This window comes from Colletotrichum higginsianum, chromosome 5 (genome assembly GCF_001672515.1).
Source record: "Colletotrichum higginsianum IMI 349063 chromosome 5, whole genome shotgun sequence".
Lineage (NCBI taxonomy): Eukaryota > Fungi > Ascomycota > Sordariomycetes > Glomerellales > Glomerellaceae > Colletotrichum > Colletotrichum higginsianum.
The window spans coordinates 2,284,192-2,306,332 of record NC_030958.1 but is presented as its reverse complement, the minus strand read 5'-3'; the positions used below and the strand labels follow the sequence as shown (position 1 = coordinate 2,306,332).

The following is a 22,141-nucleotide window of genomic DNA, read 5'->3' as shown; positions in this document are numbered from 1 at the left end:
GAGAGCGGGCTCGCGATTCAAGTCCTGGGAACACAAGAGCTCCTCCGCCGCAGCCAAACCCCTCAATGGTCGAGGCCAGCTCAACGGCGGACCGCTTAGCGGAACAAAACCGTCTCCTAGATCTGAAGAGGTACTTGAGAGAACTTGCGGGGACACACGCCCTTCCCAGTATACTCACAGAGCACTTGTCCGACAAAGATGACTCCGAGACGACGTTCAAGACGACCGACTTGCTCGTCAAAGACTTTGTCGCGAGGTTGTCTGGGGAATTTTCCTCCAAAGACAAGAGTCTGCGCGAAACGAGACTCCAGCTCGAGACAACGAGATCAGCACAAGCGAATTTCGAGAAGGAGAAGAAGGCCTTGGAAGATGTCATCCAGGAGAAAGACGCCAGAATGGGAGAGCTCTCTTCCGCCGAGCAAGCCAGACAAGCGTGCGAGTCCAGATATCAGGATCTTGAGGAACGGCTCACTAGCCTCACCGCTGAGCGCGATGCGGCAACTTCGGAACTGCGAGAGACTCAAACGAAGCTTCGGGCGGCGGTCAGCGAGTACAACGAGAAAGAAATCGCAATGCAGCAGCTCGGCTATGCTTTGGAAGAGGCTCAGAGGCGCAACCAGCAGATCGCCCCTCCTGTCGACACGAAAGCCATGAAGCTCACGATATCCGACCTACACGAGGAGTTGAAAGGCGTAAAGGCCGACAAGGCGAACCTCGAGAGGCAGTATGAGAGAGCAACGGAGGCCCACAAGCAGAAGGATGACGAGAGATCAAAGCAGTTGGAACACCAAGACGTGTTTGTGAAGAATTTGCAAGACAAGAACGAAAAATACGAGGAAATGGTCCAGCGTCTCCGACACGAGAAGGACGAGCAGCTGAGGAAAGCCGCGAGGGCCGAGGCGGAGCGGGCGCCCACCACTTTTAGGGTCGACAACGAGATCCTGACGCTGGAGGAGTACGAGAAGCGTCTCGACAACGCGAGGGGCGACATTGCAGACCTGCAAGAACGGCTGGATCAGGCGGAGAATGACCGCGAGACGGTGATCCAGGAGGAACTCACAGTGGACGATGTTCGGAGCATGTTCAAGGATGCTATTGTCCCCATCTACAGCGTGGCCGCGGAGGAACAAGCTTTCAATCTCTTCAGCATCTGGAACGACGAAGAAGGCGGCCTCATGTCCCTGGTGGGCAAAGATGGCTATCACGAATATCTCCGCGTGGCTGTAGAGCCAGACCGTCTGCCATCCGAAGCGTCATCTCCTGGGCTCGTTGGGGAGAGGCTCAACACGATAGACCTCGACTCCCAGGGGTCGGAGCCGGCGAGCCCACCAGCAGCAGGACAAAGCCTCAAGAATGAACTCGAGGATTGCAGCAGGGAGTCTTCCTTGGTACGTTCGGCGTCTTCTCCCTTGTTCCAACTTGTTGCTAATGCTAGTACAGGCCCCCGAAGATATCCGGACGGGCGAGGGAGACATTTCCGCCAAACTCCGCGAGGAGCTGGCCGAAACCCAAGATCAGCGCGCGAAGGCGCGCGAGAGAATTGAGGAGTTGGAGAGCGAGACGAAGAAGCAACAGAGCGATATTGACAGGCTTCAAGGGGAGATCCGGAAAATGGAGGAGACAACCGTCAGCACCGAAGACTTGAGCAAAGAAACTGAGGCGCTGGAGAAGAAGGGTCGAGAGCTGGCCGGGTGCGAAGCCCAGCGCGTGAAAGCATACGAGAGAATCGAGGAACTCGAAAACGAAGCGAAGAAGCAAAAAAATGAGATCGACAGGCTTCAAAGCCAGATCCATCCACTGGAAAAGATCGCCTCGAGCAACGGAGAATTGAGCAAGGAGGCTGAGGCGTTGAAGAAAAGGGTTCATGAGCTGGCTGGGTGCGAAGCCCAGAACACGAAGGCGCGCGAGAGAATCGAGGAACTGGAGAACGAGGCGAAGAAGACACAGAACGAGATCGGCAGGCTCCAATATGGGATCCGGAAACTAGAAGAGACAGTCGCGAGCACCGGAGACTTGGGCAAGGAAGCCGTGGCGTTGAGGAAGAGGGTTCAAGAGTTGGAACAGTACATCGCCGATCACGAAGAAACCGCCAAAACCGACAAGCAGCAGCTTGAGGGGGCATCGGCGATCGAAATGCGAAACAAACAAGCCGAGCTTGACGAGTGCCGGGCTCGCCGAGAGCAGACGGACAAGGAGATCGAGGAGCTGAAGGCCGAGGCAAAGCGGCGCGAGAAGGAGCTCAAGAAGCTCAAAGACAAGTTCGCGCTCCAGCAAAGGATGGACGAGATTCTCAAGAGGCAAATCGACGCAGCCCAGTCAAAGGCTAGCAGAGCGGAGGCGAAAGCCCAATGGACCGATGCTCGCATCCTGCTGCAGCACCAAAGCGCAGATGGGGAGGACGCCAACTCCAGCTCGATCGAAGACAACCCGGATCAGCATCTGGAGCTTCTGACGAACTTGTTCAACCGCGTCAACGATGCCGAAGTTCAGCTGGGCGAAAGCCACCAACAGGTGGAGAGCATACAGATCATAGTTTCTGCTCTCCGGGTGAGGATCGAAGAGCTCGAGGCGCAACAGGGCCGGCTCCTGCAGGAAAAGGAGCAGCTCCAAGATGATCTCAAGGTCTGCGCAGATTCGGGGCAGGTTATCGGGGAAGAGAACATCGCCTTGAGAGAGGAGCTTCGCAGGAAGGAGGAAAAGCTCCAGGAGAAGGAGGTGGATATTGAAGAGATGAGTGCGGACATTCGAAAGCTGAAGGAGGAGCTCAAAGAGATGGAGGAGGAACTCAAGGAGAAGCAGAAGGCGCTTGATGACTGCCACGCTCATGGCAAGGCACTCATGGAGCAAGTTGCAGAGTTGGAAAGGCTCCAGGGCGATGGAACTCAGGATGACGAGAGCGAGGACGACGATGACAACGACAACGACAACGACCACGACCACGACGAAAGCCAGAAAAAGATAACGAGCCTCGAGGAGAAAATCGCCGAACTGGAGACGAAGGTGAAGGCCGAAGCGTTCAAAGCCCAAAACGAAGCGGCGAGACGCCGTGACGTGGAAGAGAACGGAGTCTGGAAGGGCACCAGCGGCGTTGCATTAGCGACCAAGCAGACCGAGCTGGACAACTTCAAGATGGGGCACGACAACATCGTGATGATGTACAAGAAGGATATCAAAGCTCTGAATAAATCTCTTAGTGAGAACGAGGCCGAGCTAGAACGAACAAAGCTCGAGCAGCAGCAGGCTGTGGACGAGCTCAAGGCCAGGCTCGAGGCCTCGGAAGCGGAGAGTCGCGATCACGCCGCCCGCTTGGAGAATACCAAGCTGGAACACCAGAAGGCCACGGATGAACTCAGGAACAGGCTCAAGGCCGCGGAAGGGAAGAAGTGCAATCATGTCGACACCGATCTGGAAGAGGTTAAGCGCGGGCATCAACTGATCGTGGACGATCTCCAGGCCAAGCTCGAGGCATCGGAAGGGAAGAGTCGCGAGAATGACGCCAACTCGGAGAGGATCAAGATCGAACACGAACAGGCCATCAAAGAACTCGAGGCCAGGCTTGCAGTCTCAAACGGGAAGAGGTGCAATCATGTCGATACCGATCTGGAACAGGTCAAGCGCGAGCATCAACAGGCCATGGATGGCCTTCAGTCCAGACTTGAGGCTGCGGAGAAGGACAGCCTCACAAACCACGCCGAACTGGAGAGGATCAGAGCCGAGCGCCAACAAACTGTGGAAGGTCTTGAGTCTAGACTTGAGGCTGCAGAGAACACTCGCCGAAGCCACGATGCCGAGGTGGAAAAGATCAAGCTCGAGCATCAACAGTCCGAGAGCGACCTTCAGTCCAAACTCGAGGCGGAGAAGAATAACAGCCGCACAAAAGACGATGAGCTGGAAAGGGCCAAGGTCAAACACAAACTCGCCATGGACGAACTTGAGGCCAGACTCAAGGCCGCGGATGCAAGGAATCAAGGCCGTGACGATTCCGCACTGTATGAGATCAAGCTCGAGCACCAAAGAGCTTTGGACGATCTCGAGTCCAGACATGAGGCTACGGAGAACAGCAGTCGCATAGACCATGACACCGAGTTGGAAAGGATCAAGACTGAGCACCAGAAAGCCATGGACGAACTCAAGGCCAAACTCTCGGCTCTCGAGGATGTGCGAGACGCTCTCAAAGACCCCTGCAAGGACGCCCAGTCAACCGCGGACACAACTCCCACAGATGCGGCGACGCAGAAGGAAGAGACGGCGATGCCGACCAACGTTTACCAGTTCAGACCGAGACCGAGAGGAGCGCACTTGGACGCAACGAACATGGTGCCCTTCAGCACGCGTCCACCTCAGAGAATGATCGATACGGCACTCCTTTCACAGCGGAGAGAGCTGATGATGCTCGAGACACTGCATAGACGTCTTTACGAACAGTTATTGAGTTCAGGTGCTCCCAAGACATCCGAAGCCGGGACGGCGGCCCCTCCCGAGACGTCGCCGGCGAGCGCGTCCGATGACTTGGCGCAGCTGTCTGCCTCGCCGGATCAGAAGCTCGACACCTCCGGATCCGATACCGACAATCAGCACGCCATCAGGTTGAAGAACATCAAGCAATCCTGTGAGGCGTTTGCAGAGAAAATCCGGGAGAACGAAGAATACACGAAGCGCAACGATGTGAGATCCACACTCCACAAAGAAATTCTGGCTCTCAGACAGAGGCTCAGGGACGTCGAGGCCAAGCAAGGCGACGGGGCCATGGACGATGTCGACCAGCAGCAGCAGGGAGCGGATGACATCGGCGCCAAGGACACGGACAAGCCCGGGAACGAGCACCGAGAGGAGCACGACGGCGCGAGCGAGGACGAGTCGGACGACGACGACCAGGACCCCGGCGACGACACCGTCGCAATCCTCAAGAGGATCGCCAAACTGGAACGCAAGATCGACAAGACGCGGAAGGATGAGCACGGCCAAGAAGAAGCCGTCCTCGATCTAATCGAACGTATGGGCCAAGGACCTCGACATTTACACGGGCTCGGCGGCCACCCCTGTGAGCCGTTCTGCAAAAGGAACAGCATAATCAAGAAGAAAACGGTTATGGCTCAAGCAAGCACCATTTGGAGGCGCCCGGTGCCCCCCCGCCCAAGCGAATCGGACGAAGACGACGAAGACTACGAGAGCAGCTCGGACGGAGACTCCCACGGGGACGGCGAGCGCGCGCGTCTCAGCCTCGGAGAACAAGAGGCGCTTGTACGCAGCATCCAGGCCCAGCTGGTCAAGTTCTTCTCGTTCGCGGAGGCCTGCGACGAAGCCTTGGACGACATCTACCGCGCCGACGAAGACCTGATGGCCATCCCCGACCCCGTGCCCGGAGGCCAGGTCCGCAGTCGGAGCCGCGACCGGAGGGCCATGACCCCCGCGGAACGAGCGGCGAGAGAGGTGGAAGACCGCAACGCCCTGCTCCGCGCGAACGCGTACGACGACCCCGCCAGCGACGCGTCCTCCATCGCGTCCGACGACGACCTCTACAGCGTCGACGGCGACCCCAACCGCGCCCTGAAGTCCTTCATCCCGTACACCGTCTTCAACGTCCTGAAGAGCTGGAAGACCGGGACGGAGGGCCTCCTCGAAGGGGCGGACAGGATCCAGTCCGACGTCGAGGCCCTCATACACGCGGGCTACAACTTGGGGAGGTACCAGAGCCTGAAGCGCAGGATACGGCGCCTCAGGAAGATCGTCGCCGACGCCGCCGCGACGAACGCGCACCTCCGGGCGCAGTTGTCCGAGGGCATCGCCGCCAGCACGGACGACGACCTCCGAGAGAAGGTGCGGGACCTCAGGCACCAGAACAACACCCTGCGAGAGCAGCTTCGGGTCACCGAGCAGTCAGGGGAGATTGGAGGAGCGGGAGACAAGCGTCTAGGGCAGCTTCGAAAAGAACTCATGCAGGAGAAAGCACTGGTCAACGTCGAGCAGACCAGGTACAATTGGTTGGCCGAGGAGAAGGACGAGCTGGAGGTCATCATCGAGAAGCGGGACGAGACCATCAGGAAACTGGAGGCTTCCCAGGCAAAGGCCATCCAGGACGGCCTGGACAGGGAGATGCGCGAGACGCTGTTCGACAACGACGAGCTCAAGAAGGAAGTGGACCAGCTGAAGAGGGAGGTCGGGGGGCTGAAGCAGAGGCTCAGGGACGAATTCATGAACAAGACCGTCCAGGTCGAGACCGCCCAGGCCGTCGTCCAGGGGATGAAAAAGCGGCTCGGCGACGCCCAGAGGCGATCGGACGTGGCGGAGGACAAGCGCTCCACGCTGATGACGGACATTTCACGGGCGCTTGACATTGACGGGGAGAACGACAGGACGCGGCTGGACAAGACGAGACGACGACTTTCCAACATCCTCTGTCGGGTGGAGGAGGCGGACGAGGACACCGGGGAGGACAAGCACGAGGGGGACGAGGGGGACAACAAAGCCGTGGACGATTACAAACCAGTTTCGCGGCGAGAGCGCGAGCTGGTCCGGGAGATCCTGGACGAAAGGAAGAAGAGGGCGGAGCACCTCGCCGAGGAGAGGAAGCGGTACGAGGGGCGCCTCGGCGAACGGCACGCCGAGTACGAGAAGCAGGTCGAGGACTGGAAGGCCATGCACGACGCGGCCGAGAAGGCTCGGGGGCTGGCCGAGAGGAACCTGATGGACACCCTCGACCAGATGGAAATCCTGCAGAAAAAGGCCGACTGGCAGGAGGGGATGCTCACGTCGCTGGACAAGCGGCTCCAGGAGCAGTGCACCATCACCCAGCAGTTGACCGAGGAGCTGGACGGGACGAACAACCCGGACGGCGAAGACGGCGAGGACGGCCTCGAAGGGGACGAAACGGCGGGCGACCACGAGGTGGGCGGCGTCGAAGTGGGCGGCGGGACCAGCGCCGGGGGCCAAGGCCGCGGACGAACGCCTGGGGAGGAGGGGCCCCGAACGCCTCGCCAGCCACACGAGCAGCCGGGCGGCGCCGCCGGCGGTGATCCCGGCGACGACGACGACGACGACGACGACGACGATTCTAGCGACGACTCCAGCGACGGCGATAGTGACGACAACAACGAGAACAACAACAACAACCCAGCCAGAACCCCGCGCGACAGGTCACGGTGCGCCTGCCCCTGCGTCGGGCTCTGCAACGACCCGACGAACCCCATTTTCGACGGCCTCCCCGCCGACGCCAAAGACGTCGTCCGGGACCTCGGCAGGGTCTACAAATCGTACCGCGCGTGCTGCGGGACGAAACGCGGCGCGGCGGCGGTGCCCGGGGACGACGGGCGTCTCCTCTGGCGGCTGATGGGCATCATGCGGGCCGACGCGGACGTCCGGGAACAGATCCGCAACGCGGACCGGGGCTACGCGCCGCGCCTCCTCCTGGCGTTCCGGAGGTGCCTGTGGGCCCGCCTCCTCTCGTGGGCGCAGGCGGTCGCGACGGTCGTCGGCGGGCTGCTCCACTGCGCGGCGTCCGTGCTGCCGGACGGGCGATGGAAGCCGCGGAGGCCCGGGGCGCTGCCGCCGCAGCGGGCGGCGATCGTGGCCCAGGACGTGCTGATGCTGTGCGTGCTCTACCAGGCGTGGCGCGTGGTGAAGGTGTCCAGGGCGGCGCGGGAGGTCTGGGAGATGGCCAACCGGTACACGCGGGCGTACTTTGTCGAGCGCGGGCTGCACCCGGAGAGGTCCAGGTGGTTCGGGCTCGACGGCGTGGACATGAGGCTGCTGGGGACGTCGGACGACCCTGTGATGGTTCCGCTCAGCACCGCCGTCGGCGACGGGATGGGGAGTTGAGAGAGGAGGAAGGGAGGGGATCGTCAAGCTCCGTGGAGGGCGCGGGATGCACGGAAAGCGGGCGGCGGGGACGGATGACTCGCCGGCCTTCACTCGCCGGCCCTGGCGGGTGAGGTGTGAGCGATATACAGTTGTGATTAATTTCTGTTCGGATGGCTCGGGGTGTTTGGTTTTCCACGGTGTTGGTTGATCGATAACGGTGTGCTTTGTTTCCCTGCCTGGACGAACTGTTGTAGGTAATCCTCAAGACTAGAATAAAATCCCACGTGTGTTGGTTCTTCTTTGACGTGGACTTCTGCTCCTTGAGGTTGGTTGATTTGGAATTGAGACATCGCACCACCCCGGTGCCAGGAGCCCTGGGAACAAGGGTTCTGATCCGGAATAGGCTTAAACCCGGCAGTGACCCTCAGTACAGAAGGGTCTCCACTCTCGGCCTAGTCCGGCTCTGTGCCTCGGCCCTGTGGGGCGGTCGAAGGTGTTTTTCGCCCTGGGGCGGAAAGACTCGAGCCCCCGGTTCCCGCACAATGCTAGAAGAAGTATGGCTGTCGGCGGAATTCCAGCGCACGTAATTAAACATGGAGGCTTGTCAACTGTTTATCAATTCCATTTTTTTTTTCTTCCGTGCCCCGTTCTCAAACGCTGGAGAACGGACTTCGCATCCGGCCGACCCCGATTATGCCTCGGCCGGCGGTGAGGGAAATGGGGGGCCGGGGTGAGAGAGGAAAGGCACAAACAAGGCAGGCTGAGTAAGCGTAGAAAGGCGCAATAAGTACTCTGTATCCGTAATGTACTCTCTGCTCCTGCACGGGCAGATAGAAGATGTCACTCTGATGGGCAGTTCCCACACTGCACTCGCTGGTGATGTCATGACTTGGGCGCGTTGCGTTTCGACAGCGGCCGACGGACCAGCCCATCGGTTGTAGTATTGAACCCGATATTTCAAATACCACAACGGACGGGATACCTGCGTAAGGTGACTGCGCCCACTTGGCCGTCATCGTCACCAAACACCCACACAAAGAAAGGACAACAGAAAAAAACACTAGATACATCCAAGATAGATAGCTCGGCCGGCCCGGGACAAGGCCCCATTTCAAATACAACCCGTCCGAATTGAGTAGCTCGCAGCCGTTGCGGAATCCGTCCCAGCTACGTTCCCCATTCCCCATCTCACATGCCACATGCTACATGCTACATGCTACATGCCACCCTCTTCAAACCATACACTCAGTCTCTCACTCACTTGCTCACTCACTCACTTTCTCACTCACACACACACACACACACACACCCGCGCAATTCCGCCCTGCAGATATTTCCCCCACATCTTCCAGAACGACCGACCCGTCGAATGTGAAGAAATGGTACGTGCTCCCCCCCCCCATCTCGAGCGATTGCTTAATTCACCCCATGTCCTAGCTCGTGAGCCTGCCTGTCTGCTTCATCCCGGCCCCCCCAGCCATCATTACCTCATACTTCCTTCCTCTTCTTGCACCATCATAAAACCCCCTCCTTCCCGAACGTCCTCTTGCTTCTTCATATATCTGCCTCTTCCTCTGCCTTGCCTTCACCTTGACTTGATACCCACCACAAACACACAAATACACATACACACTTACCTACAAAAACACACATTGCTTCCTAATCACCACTACCATCACTAATAACACACACCCCTCTCTTTCATACAGAACATCCTGAGATACCCGGCCATATCAGCCCGCCACGCACCCCGCGTCCTCACCTCGTCGCGCGTCCCTCGCAGAGCCTTCACGGCAACCCACAACCCGTCTCAAGCTCAGCAGCAACATCACCACTACTCCCGCGGCCAGGAATCCGCCGCGCCCGGAGCATCTTCGTCCCGCGCAGACAACGACGCCCCGTCCCACCAGACGCCCAACCAGGGCCAGCACGCCGCCCTCGACTCCCCCGACCAGCAGGAAAAGGAGACCTCCTCCCATAACAACCCGTCCACGTCCGCAGGGCAGCACCGCAAGCCCGCCATGTCCCAGAAGCTCATCCCCCAGAACCCCGACGACGTCATGGTCATCCGCGACCTGACGCCCAACATCACCACCTTCTCCGTGCCCTTCTCCCGCTTCGGCGCCGTCAAGATCGGCGGCCGCGGCACCCTCGTCCGCCTGTCCTCGGGCGCCCTCGCCGTCTTCTCCCCCGTCGCCCTCACCGACGCCGTCCGCGCCAAGATCGCCGAGAAGGGCGGCGACCTCGCCTACATCGTCGCCCCGGACATCGAGCACCACATCTTCCTCTCCGAGTACAAGGCCGCCTTCCCCGCCGCCCGCCTCATCGGCCCGGACGGCCTGCCCCAGAAGCGCGCCAAGCAGACGGGCGACCCCAAGATCAACCCGTCCGACGAGTTCTTCCTCGCCTTCAAGGGCGGCCCCGACAAGCGCGCCACCGCCGTCACCCCCGAGTTCGACGCCGACTTTGAGTACGAGTACGTCGACGCCCACGCCAACAAGGAGATCGTCTTCTTCTACAAGCCCGAGCGCGTCCTCATCCAGGCCGACCTGCTCTTCAACATGCCCCCCACCGAGCAGTACTCCAGGGCGCCCGAGGGCGAGCGCGACACCTCGTCCGGCCTCGCCAACCGGCTGTTCGGCAGCCTGCAGACCACCGAGGGCGACGTCAAGTGGGTCAAGCGCTTCCAGTGGTACGTCATGAGCAGCAAGGACAGGCCCAGCTTCAACGACAGCATCCGCCGCATCGAAGCCTGGGACTTTGACACCATCGTGCCCTGCCACGGCGACACCATCCAGGGCGATGGCAAGGAGAGGTTCAGGAAAGTGTTTGAGTGGCATCTGGCCGGCGAGAAGCACTAGAGGTAGAAGGAGAGTGAGACACGGAGAGCGAGTTTATGTGTGTATGCTCGGGGAGTTCAGCGGAAGTGGAAACCATGATATTCCATGGGTTGTATTACGGCGTTTGGGTTTCTGTCATCCTGCTCGATACCAAACTAGAATGTACACTGACTGACATGAACGACTATAACTGCTTTCGTGTGTGTGTGTGCGCGCAAGTGAGACACCACCATTTTTGCCAATGGTGGAAAGGATGTACCGTCGTGAAGTAATCGCGAAAAGAACCAGTCCTCAACTCTGACGGACCACTCCCAGTTGCCTGAATAATCCAACACCTGAATGAACACTCACTTCCGAATGCGAAGTTTTGATTACGGGACGAGCTGGAAGACAGACCGTGCTGTGCTGTTGCAGTAAGTATCACCCGAACTGAATCAGGCAACGTCGTTTACGACACCAGAGGCATTGTTGTCGAATATGACATCTAGGCCTCTGGTGAGCTTGGTTGCGATTTTCATCATCCTGGCTTCCTTTGCGGCCACAGAGTCGATCAGCTGGCCAGCCACACAACCCTTGCTGTTCGCGGTCCGCGCGTACCACCCAGCCCACCAAAGCATGTTGAACATCAACGCTGGGTGTTTGACCGAGGCGTTGAAGATGGCGAGCCAGCTTTCATGATCCGCCATGTCGAGGGAGACGACCCAGGCAGCCTCTGCAAACATACTACCGAGGGCGGATGTGGAACAGACTGGATGGGAGAAGATCTTGTTCAGATAGCGAGTCTGCGCTCCGACTTTCTTGCATTCGTAGTCGGCGAGATAACACGCCAAGCGTTTCTCAATCGACCGCATCGCAATGTTCGCCTGAAACCGCTGGGCCAACATCCAGATGCCAAGGTTTCGTTTGATATCCTCCGGTGGAAAGATGAAGTCTGGCACGTCTCGGTAAAAGCAGTCGAGAAGGGATAGCATATCCTCTGCGTCGATATCGGGCAGGACGGTCCCGCCATCCTGAGCTTCCTGCGGGATTGAATCAGCCATCCGTCTCGTCACAAAGAAACATGGAAAGATTTCCTATGTGTTCCGGGAGAAAATCCAAGTACCTGCGAGTTGGTGCGGAACACGGCCTCAAAATAGCCAGAGTGAAAGCCAAGGATGCCCCTGTGGACGCGGAACACGGCATTTTGGCAGATGATGGAGTAGTCGGCGAGCTTCTCCGTCAGAAAGAGCCATGGGGAGCCATCCGACAATTCGAATTCCATCGCATCGGGCTACTCGATTTACTCTTGTTCGTTCGGGTCGGTTCTGGTCTGGCCGTTCGTCTACTTGGAAGTAGTATACGCAAGCTGTCTTGGTGGCCGAGGCAGAAAAGATGATGTTGTTGAATCCAAAGCACGTGTCTTGTATAGTCGGCGCAGGGGAAACGAAAACACGATGGCCGGGAGACGTGGAGGAATAGATGAATGTCAAGAAACAAACAGAAGGGGCCGCCAGTCTAGATGAGTGGGATGGGAGGCCATTCGGACTGAACGGGAAGATGCTCCCCAGCGCATGAGCAAGTTGGCCTTTCCTAGGCGAGGATGCGATCATATACAAGTATCCTTATACCGGCCAAGTAACACCTACCTGACTGACTGCCTAGGTAGGTAGGCAGGTGGGAGTCCTTTGGAGTTTTGATTGCCTGAACGCCGTCAGCAGCCGACGTCGGAAAGGGAAACCTATCTCCCATCTACCTGCCGTTCGCCCTCAAAGCTCTCACCCCGAATGCCTCGAAGCAGCCGAAGGAGGGTCAACTTCGAATTAAAGATACCCTCCGCATCTTTTCTCAGATCGATGTAAGGTCTCCCGTATCGCCCAACTATAAGAAGACTTGACTGCCCATGGAATCCAACAACAGCCATAGACAAGGCCGAGGTAGCTCACGCATGCAGACCGTTTGGTGAAACTTCAACGAGCACGAGAATGACACTGAGAGAGTCGGGGGCGGGACATCTTCACCACGGCTATAGGTAAACAACCATCTCAGTCTCATTCTTGAACACGCTCATGCAATGACGAAAAAGTCGAAATTAGTCCAACCGCCCCCATGCACCACTATGCAACCTCAGATCCCCCAGAAGCTCGAACGACGGTGTACACGAGCCAACCAACAACCAGCCCCTCACGCTATGTTCTCCTCCTCTTCTCTCACATCACAGTCACGCAGGCCACAGCATCTTTGCATGGGAACAACTAGCCTCAGATTGTTCGCATCCACCTCTGCTGCTCCTCCGGCTGCCCCTTGTGCTTCCTCGCCACGTTCTTCTTCTCTCCATCCCGCATCGCCCCTCTTTCATGCATTTTTTCCACGCTCGCCCCCCCTTCAGCTCATGCATAAGAATGGCTTTCTGTACCAAGCAGGTGAGAACTCTCATCCAAGTACAGACGAGGATACAAAACATAACCATATGTCCATGACAGCAAGAACGTGACCTTGACTGCTCTGGAAACCTCCCCTTCCCCCACATCGTCGTCTCTGGGATGTGACGCGCGTTGGGCAGAACGTGGCCCTCGCCACCGCGGGATGGCGGCCGGCCAAAAGGCCGCGAAAGGAGTCGAGTCATCAAATCACTCTGGTATCGATCTTTAATCAAACATGGTATCTCCCGCCCAACGGGTGAGATGCTATGGTGTCGCAGGGTCGATTCAAGGAATTTCAGATCTCCTGTTGTTGGTCTTCCAAAAGTCAATGGCTTCGACAACGTCTTCGCCCTTTTCGTCTTCATACGCGAAAATGATCTATCGAGTGTAAGCAGAGGACACTCGACCAGCACGGCACAATACGACTTTACCTCGTGCGTACTGCTGTGCAGCATCCGAATGTTCTTGTGCGGCACAATGTGCACGGCGCCATTCTCAATGTTTCTGAGCTCAATGAAGTTCTGCTCAAACGCCAAAATCCACGGGTAGCTGAGGGCGAAGCTCTGTGGTGTTCCCTCCCAGTCAATGCGCCATTCCGGTCTCGCGCGCCAACCGTTGCGGTTGACAAAGAAGGAGAATTCCGAGTAGTTAAGCAGGAACTCGCCGTTGAGGCGCTCAATGTGGATCGGCTTGACGTTCTCCTTCCGCGCAACAAAGTCAAGACTCGTGTCGGCTTGGTCAAGAAGCGACTGGGTTTCGAGCGTCTCAAGCGACACCACCTCGAAACCACGGGCACACGCCACACACAACTTCGACTTGAGGAAGTGCACCGACGACGATTCCGTGGGGATGTAGAATTCCTTAAACGGCTTGAGCTCGTCTTGTCCAGCAAACATCTTGCCAAAACCCTTCTGCTTCTTCCCCTTGGACATGGCGTCGTTGGGCTCGTACACCTTTATTGTAGTCGAGAGAGCCGAGGACTTGACGCAGCACACGAGATGCCTGCCTAGGCAGATACCCGTCTTGAAGAAGTTGCAGTGGCTCTGGATCTTCTTGGGTCTCTTGGAAAGAGCGGGCTCGTTGGGGTCGAGAGCTCCCAGAGGGTACGAGTAGAGCGCCTTGTTCGACAGCACCAAAAGGAGACCGTATTCCTCGAGAACATCGAGCTGGGTGACGCTCGTCGTCTCGATGACCCGTTTGGGCACCGCGTCCCTGCTCTTGCGGTCCGAGAGGTAGATGCCGTTGTCCGTTCCGTACAGCAGCTTGCGTCCACCATCATATGGCGTGACGCAGTTGACTTGGTTCGTACCGACAAAGAACCCTGCCGAGATAACGCTGGTGTTGAAGAAGTCGGCGCGAGCCCTCAGACGTTGTTGGGCGCTATCAATGAACTCGAGCCACTTCTTGCGTGCAGCCTGGTTCGACGCGTAAAGCGTCAGTTCGTACCCGGCTTTTCCCAAGTGCCTGAACGTGATCGGCCAGCCTTCGCCCTTCTTGCTGTCGTTCGTGTTGGTACGCAGTTGAGGAATCAAACTCGAAGACGATCGCTTCATGGCGCCAGATCCAGGGATCACCTCCTCCATCTCCCGAATAGCGAGCAACTCCAAGGGAATCGGCCGCCTGTATGCTTTGATCTCCTCGCCCTTGCCAGCTTGCTTGACCCTCACCAACAGAACCGCGTGGTCGAACAGGAAGGCCGTGATCTCGGAGGCGTCCTGGGGTGTCTTCTTCAGCTGGCTCTTGAAAACCAATTCTCTGCCCTCCTCTGTCAAGCGCAGGTCGACCCTCTCGTTTGGCCGGAAGCGCAGTTGCTCGTGCAAGCGTCTTAGATTAAACCTGTTCTCGGCCTTTCCTGACTCGGCATTGACTCTCGTCAACAGGTCGCGGATCAACTTGAGCACTTTGGGGATGTCTTCCTTGTCAGAGTTGCCGTCCTCTGTATACTTGAGCACGTTCTCCAGCAGCAGCGGGTAACGAGCCAATCGGGTTGTCGGCTTGGTGAGATAACCGTTGAGCTCGAGCTTGCGCGACTCCTTCCTCCGCTCAATCTCGTCCACAAACTTGGCAAAGTAAGGGTTGGCTGAACGTTCGTTCTCGAATTCGAACTTGGCCTCCAGTTGTCTGGCGCCATACCAAATGAATGGCTCGAACTGAGGTACCCACTCGGCGAAGATGTCACCAATATTGCCGACAACCGGATTCTTCTGTTGCCGCTCTGTCAACGACTTGGCAAACCGCGAGCTCACCGCGTGAAGACTCGGGTGGTCCACAATGTTGCTGAATATCGACTTGACAACCTTCTCCCTCTTGTTAGCAGGGATAGGAGACGCCTTAGACCGCAGGGGCAGGATCCAAAAGTCGCGGAGGTATTCCAAGTCCTTGACGAAATCTCTTTCTGTGTAGCAGATCTCCGAGATAACCTCTTGCCTCTTCTTCTCCCTGTCGCCGACGCTGTCGGCCACTTCCCTAGGGACGGAGTTAATCCACAGCTTCTGCTCGTCGGTTTGATCGACATCGTCCTCGTTCGCTGCGTTGTCGGACTCCTTCTTGAGACCGGGCTGAATCTTCAGGTTCAGCCGAGATACCTGTTCCAGTCTCCGTGGGCAGGCGATGGAGTAGCAAAGTTGGTCTCTTGTACATGTCGGGGAGTAACACTCGGAGAGGAGGACGAAAACGCCGTTTACAGGAGGCTTCTCCTCGGGTTCTTCCATAAGAGTTTCCCGGAACTGGTACATTTCTGACGTCGAGTCTCGCAAGCGGTGTTCGTACGTAACGTCGTGGAAGAACTTTTGTGCGTCGAGTGCTCGTCCCAGCAACAGCGCCAGATTTCGATCGGTCGTCCTAATAATGTACGACAAGACATCCACAGCTTCGGCACCGCTGAAGGCATTCTTATACGTGAGCTCGTTCTTCGTCCGGTCGCCGGTGATGATCTTTTGTCGGAAGCAGTCGGCAACCCTCGACAGCAGCGCGGGATATACCAGGGGGGGTCGGATCTTGGCGGTTGGCGGCCGTTCACCGTCGATGGACTTGCTCATGGAGGGCCTATGTGCCAGTGTCGCAGCGTCGCTTTCCGAAGGTGTTATCGTTGGTGCCACCGTAGACGCCATCGACATTGTCCTTTGGGCGTGCGAATCGCCATTCGAGGAAGCTATGCTTGTCGTCCTCGTCTGAGACCCTGGGGCTGGTGTATAGCCTCCCCCAAAGCTGCCATTGGTGGCTGGCAACTCCACGGGCGCCCGTCTGTTCGGAATGACCCGGCCGCTCATCGTCTGGTGCGAGTTCTGTTGCTGATGCATATCGCGGTCCTGAGGGGGATAGCCGGTCATTGACATGGCCCGGTCGTCGTGGCGCTCCGGCACGACTCTTCCTTGCGCCGTGGTTCGGGACGAACTCGGATTGTACGGAGGTTGACGGAAAGCATTGGCCGGGGCTTGGTGACTCGGTTGAGAACCGTAGGCGCTCGGGGGAGGCTGGTACATGTTCGGTCTGGGGGCGGAAGCAAGAGACTGCGAGCGGTAGGGATCATTATTCAAAGCCGGCCCAGCGCCCCCGCCTGCTTGGTAGTATCTCTGTGCTGCGGTTCTTGGCGGACCGTATTGGGCCTGGGACGAGGGCGGCGGGCCACGAGCGTCGCCGCGCGGAGGGAGCGGACCGGCAGGCCCTCCGTACGGGCGGCGAGCCTGTTGCTGTTGCTGCTGCAGGTAGTGTGCTTGAGGATTGGGCACTTGGTAGCCGCCAGACGCCGAGCGCTGCTGTGCCGCGTACCCATTATGCTGCACGGGAGCGCCTCTCGGAGAGCTCGGCTCGCGATCCATGTATTGGCCCGGAGGGACTCTGGGGGGCGGTTGTCGCTGCATGGAAGACATGGTCGAAGATGACATTGTCTGCGTTCTGCCCTGTTGCGGCATCATCTGAGGAGGCATCGAGGAGGAGGTCATTGTCTGGGAACGACCCGGCGGGGGGGCAGCGCCGAAAATGTTGGAGAAGGCAGCATCGCGCTGGTAATTGGACGAGTGGCCTCTCGGGTCGCCATGGTATTCGGCCATGATGGTTTGGATTGATGGAGCTGGAAATTGGCGGCGAGGACCCTTATCAGCCGTTGACCGTGTGTTGGCGGGTTGGATTAAAGGGGAGAGAGAGAGAGATGGCGAGTGTGCCAAGGTGGAGAAAAATGTGGTACAAGAGAGTCGAAGGAGAGGTGTAGTAGTACTAACAACGCGAGGCCTCAACGGCCGCCGGCTATGGTGGGGAGACACAGGACCGTCCACGCCGCTCAAAGGGCGCAATTGGCAGATTGAAAGATGAGGTCGCGCCGACGGTCGTCAATGTGTCGGAAAGGCGGTGGCCGGTGTGGAAGGATGGAGTGTTTTTTTTCCTTCTTCCTCGTTGGTTGCTATCGGTTTCCCCTTCGTTCGATTCTCCGTCTCCTTTCTAGGATGGGCCGAGTGACGTTATGGGCCTATGATTCGACAGACAGCCGTGACCCGGCCGCGAGTCACTCGTTGAAGGGAGTCGTAAGAAACAAAACAGGAAACCGGACGATTGGGGAAAGAGACGAAAGCAAGCAAGATGTGACAATTTGCTTTCTTCTTTTCTCCCGAGGGCCTGCGAAAGGAGCGTCGGAGGAGAAAGAGGAAGAGAAAGAGAGGGTGGTGGTGCGGGATGCGGCCGTCGATAACAATGCTGAGTAACCTAGTTGTTGGCGGATGGAAATGCTGCGGGCGAAAAAAAGGCGGTGGTGGTTTGTGGCGGTTGTTGTGGTGGAAGATGGTGTCGCTGGTGGGTGAGTGGGTGGGTGATGGTGCTAAGTCATCGGCATTGGGCTTGAATGGGCCGCCCTAGGACTGAACTGAACCAACTGAAGGGGGGGAGAAGCCAGGAAACACTGGGTTGGGACGGGGGGCGCCGAACGCTGGGGATTCGATACTAAGGTACCTAAGAGGCAAGGAGGCAGATTGGATTGATGGATGGACGGGATACCGCTGGGAGGGGAGGGGACGGCTAACCACCGCAAGACTCAAGTGAGGCAGAGGCAGGTACGACTGACAGTAACAGTGGCACGGGCAGATACGGCACTGACTTCCTTACTCGGGCTGGATTTAGATGCGCGTTTTCTTTTGACGGAAGGTGCAATGTAATGTAATCTCAATGCCTTCTTCTGTGGCCTCCGTCTTTCTCCCTTCCTAGGTACCTGCCCACGTAACTATCCACCCCAGGTACCTACCACCTAGTATTCATGCTTACTTGGCCGCTCGACAGGAAGCAACGGCGTGGCACAGTCGAATCGCCCGCCAGACGTCGTCGGGCACCCGATCACAGCTGGTGCATCAGCAACAGACGGATCATCGCAATCGATCAAACGCCAGTCAATGAACTGTCAAACCCGAACAGACGGCCAACCCCCAAAGGGTGCAAGTTCGACGGTCCACTGAGGCGCTAGGACTTCAAAGGTCGGGACTTGGCCCGATCCACCGTTGCCCCTACCGCCCGTGGAGTTGGGCGCGGCGCCCTGTTGTTCTCCGCGTCGAAGCGTCCAATATTAAAGACGCCCACCAGCCTAGCCTGGGCATTCCACTGAGATGATCTCGCGAGGTATACGGATCTAAGAATATCCCAATGTCTGACTCTGACTGACTTATCGCGTTCACAGCATCTGTAGTGCCTCGTTTTCGAGCAACCCTTTTACACAGAAACAGGGCTAGACTGGAAACCGTCGTACGTTAGGTGGGCAGCGTGACTGCCGGTAGAGATGTATCTCCCTCCCTCGTGCGCAACCACTAACAAAGCACGCGAGTAACGGGCCTCTGGTCATGACAGCCAGGCTCTGTGTACCTGTCCGTATATATGTCAGTCTGTTAGTCTCTCCCAGGTTGATCGTTTCCAATGCGCCGTGTTCCGAAGCAAGAGGTACCTCATCCCATCGGGATCCGGGGCAGGTGTTCGAGGTAGCGAAACTTTGGCGGAGCTCCTCGTCCCCCGAGCCGTCACCGTCTAACTAGGAAAGTCACCCCGCCCTGGTTTGAGATGTCGGAGAGGCGCAACAAAAAGCCAAATGACTATCTTCGCGCCAAGACACGTGCCGTTCCCCCATTTTGGCGACACCAAAAAAAAAAAAAAACCATCAAACATGAGATAAAGCTGCGGCTTGCATTGGAAGTGGTGTGAAAGGTGGGAGGAAAGCTGGTGGCGGGAACCAAGGGACTCTGCACCTGCTCGATGCGCTTGCGTCGCGATAGGTTGTGAACCGATAAGGGAACCCAGAATGACACTCGTTCTGGCCGGCGAAGCCTGCTGGCAGGTATTCATTCCCCTATGTACACAAGCCATCGGAAGAATACCGGCTGGCTGCTGCGCCGCATGCAACCGTTTTGTTGCCCCATTAAATTCAACCACGCAGTCGGTCTGCCCGATCGGGAATTTTGTACCAGCCACATTGTATCTGGAGCTGTGGCTGGTACTTCGGCCCATGGTTCTGCCGCGTCACGAGTTTCTCAGCCTGTCCAGCTTACGCTCCTGATTGGACCTCGTCACCGTCACCAAGCTCCAAGGTCCTGGATCCAGGAAGCCACTCGCCAGTACATCGCGGGATCCTCGACACGCATATCCCTCCAACCCCCCTTCCGTCGGCCATCACCACGAATCCCCCACATCGAGTCCGACTACATCGTTGCCCATCATGGCCGAAGACTCCGTTCTCGCCCCCAAGTTCGCGCCGTTCATCGGAATGGTAAGCTCATCTCTCTCGCCCCCCGGACCCAGTGCTGGTTTCTTGATGAAGCAAGCTACCTAGCTAGCTATGACATCGACGACCGAACTTGCGCTGACTTTGCTCCGCTCCAGGCCGGCATTGCGGCTGCCATGATCTTCGGATGTACGTTCAATCACACAGCATAGCTACCCTGCTCTCGACGCGACGAAGAGGACGAAATGCTAAACAAGACTCGGGTCAACAGGCATCGGCGCCGCATACGGTACCGCAAAGTCTGGAATCGGTATTGCTGGTGTCGGAACATTTAGACCAGACCTCATCATGAAGGCACGCTGCACACGAAACCCCGTCCGATCAGAACAGGCCCCCTAACACCTGCGCAGTGTTTGATTCCCGTCGTCATGTCCGGTATCATTGCCGTCTACTCCCTCGTCATCTCCGTCCTCATCGCCCAAGATTTGACCCCTCCCGGCGCCGGAAGCAACTACAGCCTTTTCAAGTCAGTCACCTCGACGTGGGGGGATATCGGAGCTACAAGAACACGGTTGCTGACACGTGGGATAGCGGCTTTATGCACCTTGCTTGCGGTCTGTCCGTCGGCCTCACCGGCCTCGCGGCTGGCTACACGATCGGCATTGTTGGTGACAAGGGCGTGCGCTCGTACATGGAGCAATCGCGCATCTTTGTCGGCATGGTCCTGATTCTTATTTTCGGCGAAGTCCTGGGTCTCTACGGGTACGCTGTCATGTCGCTGTTTGTTGTGCGTGTGTCCACTAACCCATATCGCAGTCTCATCGTCGCCCTTATTCTGAACACCAAGTCCAAGGGCTAAGCACCCTCTCAGTCCATCAACTAATCTAAATGGCAATTAACTACTACAACTTAGCCACGCCCCTCAACGCAACCACTGTACATTAAGCCAGGGAATCGCCGGACGTGGGGCTGAAAAGAAACATGAATGAAGGGGTTGTATCTGGGCGGTTTCCGGTCCAAACCTGCATATGGCACGGCGTTACATCAGGACCCTCGTGTAGAATCTTACGTGTGACGGGCTAGAAGAGAACCATGGGAGCGGCGGAAGGTATGATAGGCATCCGGGTCCAGTCTTTGAAATTTTATCGAAAGCAGTCTATCCCCTGTACCATTTGCAGCTGTGAAGGCCGCCTAGCCCAGAAAGCAAAGAAGGGTGTGAACGGTCATCGTCCGTCGTGGCCACGGCGGGGATGAGTAACAGCAGCTACGCTGGACCGGACATGTCTTTCTGCAGTGAGTAAGCAGTGCAGGCCCTTTCTCGCACCAGCTCGCAACCCGCCCCCACGAAGGCTGATATCGTAGAACAAGCTCCGCAGCGTGGCGAGTCCTTCACCTGTCTTTCGAGCGAAGGGTAAACTCCCCTTCTTGCCGAATAGACTGTTTTGCATTCTAAGCGTTCCTGGGCCGACGGGAGTTTACGCCCTTTCGTCTCTGGGATGCATCGCGTACCATGTGAGCATATACATTATCCACGATGGCGGCATGGCAGGTGGTCAGTGAGGAAGCAGCCTGGAAGAACAACCAAGCTTCGCTTGTCGTTTCCCCTCCCGCCTTGCTGGGGGACTGATCTGACGAGAACCCCGCGTTTTAATTTACCTCCGGTGTTTCACCCGGAGAGCGTCTCGAAAGCCAGTCCGCCTCACCACCGAGCATGTTGTACCGGCTGCCTTGACAGGTACTCGCATCGAAAGGGACAGGGACAGATATCTATACGACTGGGGGGGGGGGGGGGGTTTCCCCTCGAAATTGGCCTTCCGTCTTGGGGTCGTTTACGTACATGCAACGCACGCGGGGCCAGGGCAGACAGAGAGACGACCAACGAATCGTCCGCAGCGGATCTGGAGTGCGTTGTTTGAGACGGGACGGTGTATGCACAGGTGTAATTGTGTGACGGTATGGGGCTCACTGTAGACTTCCAGCCTAAATCCCCAGGAAGACTAATCGGCCCTCGCCTCCATGCAAGCACTTATACTAGAGGCTGGAATCGATGGTGATCATTGCGTAAGGGAGTTCCTCATGCCATTGTTACCAACCGCACTGAGCGAGACGGAAGGGCGGGGGGGCTCTGCGGTAGAACAGGCGACTCACAGCACCGTAGCATCGTCGAATAACTCTCACAAATTCCTGGGACTCATGGTAGGCTCGCAAAACCGTCATCGTGCGTCCCAATGGCTCACCTTGCCGGTGGCCCAAGCCAGCAGTCGCGCCGCAGATGCTCTCAGCATCTTCTTGGGTCCGCTTCAACGAACGATCAGGCTCAAAGATGTATGGGCACTTACTTCGACGACCTGAGCTGTTGTTGAAATACAGAAGTCAACTATGAAAGATGGCCCAACAACTACCATTTGGTGTTAGGCCAG

At 57.5% G+C, this 22,141-nt stretch overlaps 5 protein-coding genes across 5 annotated transcripts; 3 read left to right on the top strand and 2 right to left on the bottom strand.

The window, feature by feature from the left end:
- Nucleotides 1–65: 65 nt before the first annotated feature.
- Nucleotides 66–7,815, top strand: CH63R_07593 (uncharacterized protein; the record flags this gene model as incomplete). Its single annotated transcript, XM_018302568.1, has 2 exons — nt 66–1,388; nt 1,441–7,815. The coding sequence occupies 2 exons, from the start codon at nt 66–68 to the stop codon at nt 7,813–7,815; spliced, it is 7,698 nt and encodes a 2,565-aa protein (XP_018157346.1).
- A 1,181-nt stretch (nt 7,816–8,996) lies between these two features.
- On the top strand, nt 8,997–10,658 carry CH63R_07592 (uncharacterized protein; the record flags this gene model as incomplete). The annotated part of the gene is made up of 2 exons (XM_018302567.1): nt 8,997–9,179; nt 9,507–10,658. 2 exons carry the CDS (start codon nt 8,997–8,999, stop codon nt 10,656–10,658), a joined length of 1,335 nt encoding a protein of 444 aa, XP_018157345.1.
- A 413-nt stretch (nt 10,659–11,071) lies between these two features.
- On the bottom strand, nt 11,072–11,898 carry CH63R_07591 (BTB/POZ domain-containing protein; the record flags this gene model as incomplete). Its single annotated transcript, XM_018302566.1, has 2 exons — nt 11,072–11,656; nt 11,740–11,898. The coding sequence occupies 2 exons, from the start codon at nt 11,896–11,898 to the stop codon at nt 11,072–11,074; spliced, it is 744 nt and encodes a 247-aa protein (XP_018157344.1).
- A 1,423-nt stretch (nt 11,899–13,321) lies between these two features.
- Nucleotides 13,322–17,085, bottom strand: CH63R_07590 (CNH domain-containing protein; the record flags this gene model as incomplete). The annotated part of the gene is made up of 2 exons (XM_018302565.1): nt 13,322–13,414; nt 13,468–17,085. The coding sequence occupies 2 exons, from the start codon at nt 17,083–17,085 to the stop codon at nt 13,322–13,324; spliced, it is 3,711 nt and encodes a 1,236-aa protein (XP_018157343.1).
- A 2,630-nt stretch (nt 17,086–19,715) lies between these two features.
- CH63R_07589 (V-type ATPase) lies at nt 19,716–20,580 on the top strand (the record flags this gene model as incomplete). The annotated part of the gene is made up of 6 exons (XM_018302564.1): nt 19,716–19,766; nt 19,880–19,910; nt 19,993–20,075; nt 20,132–20,247; nt 20,313–20,483; nt 20,538–20,580. 6 exons carry the CDS (start codon nt 19,716–19,718, stop codon nt 20,578–20,580), a joined length of 495 nt encoding a protein of 164 aa, XP_018157342.1.
- Between the last annotated feature and the right edge of the window lie 1,561 nt (nt 20,581–22,141).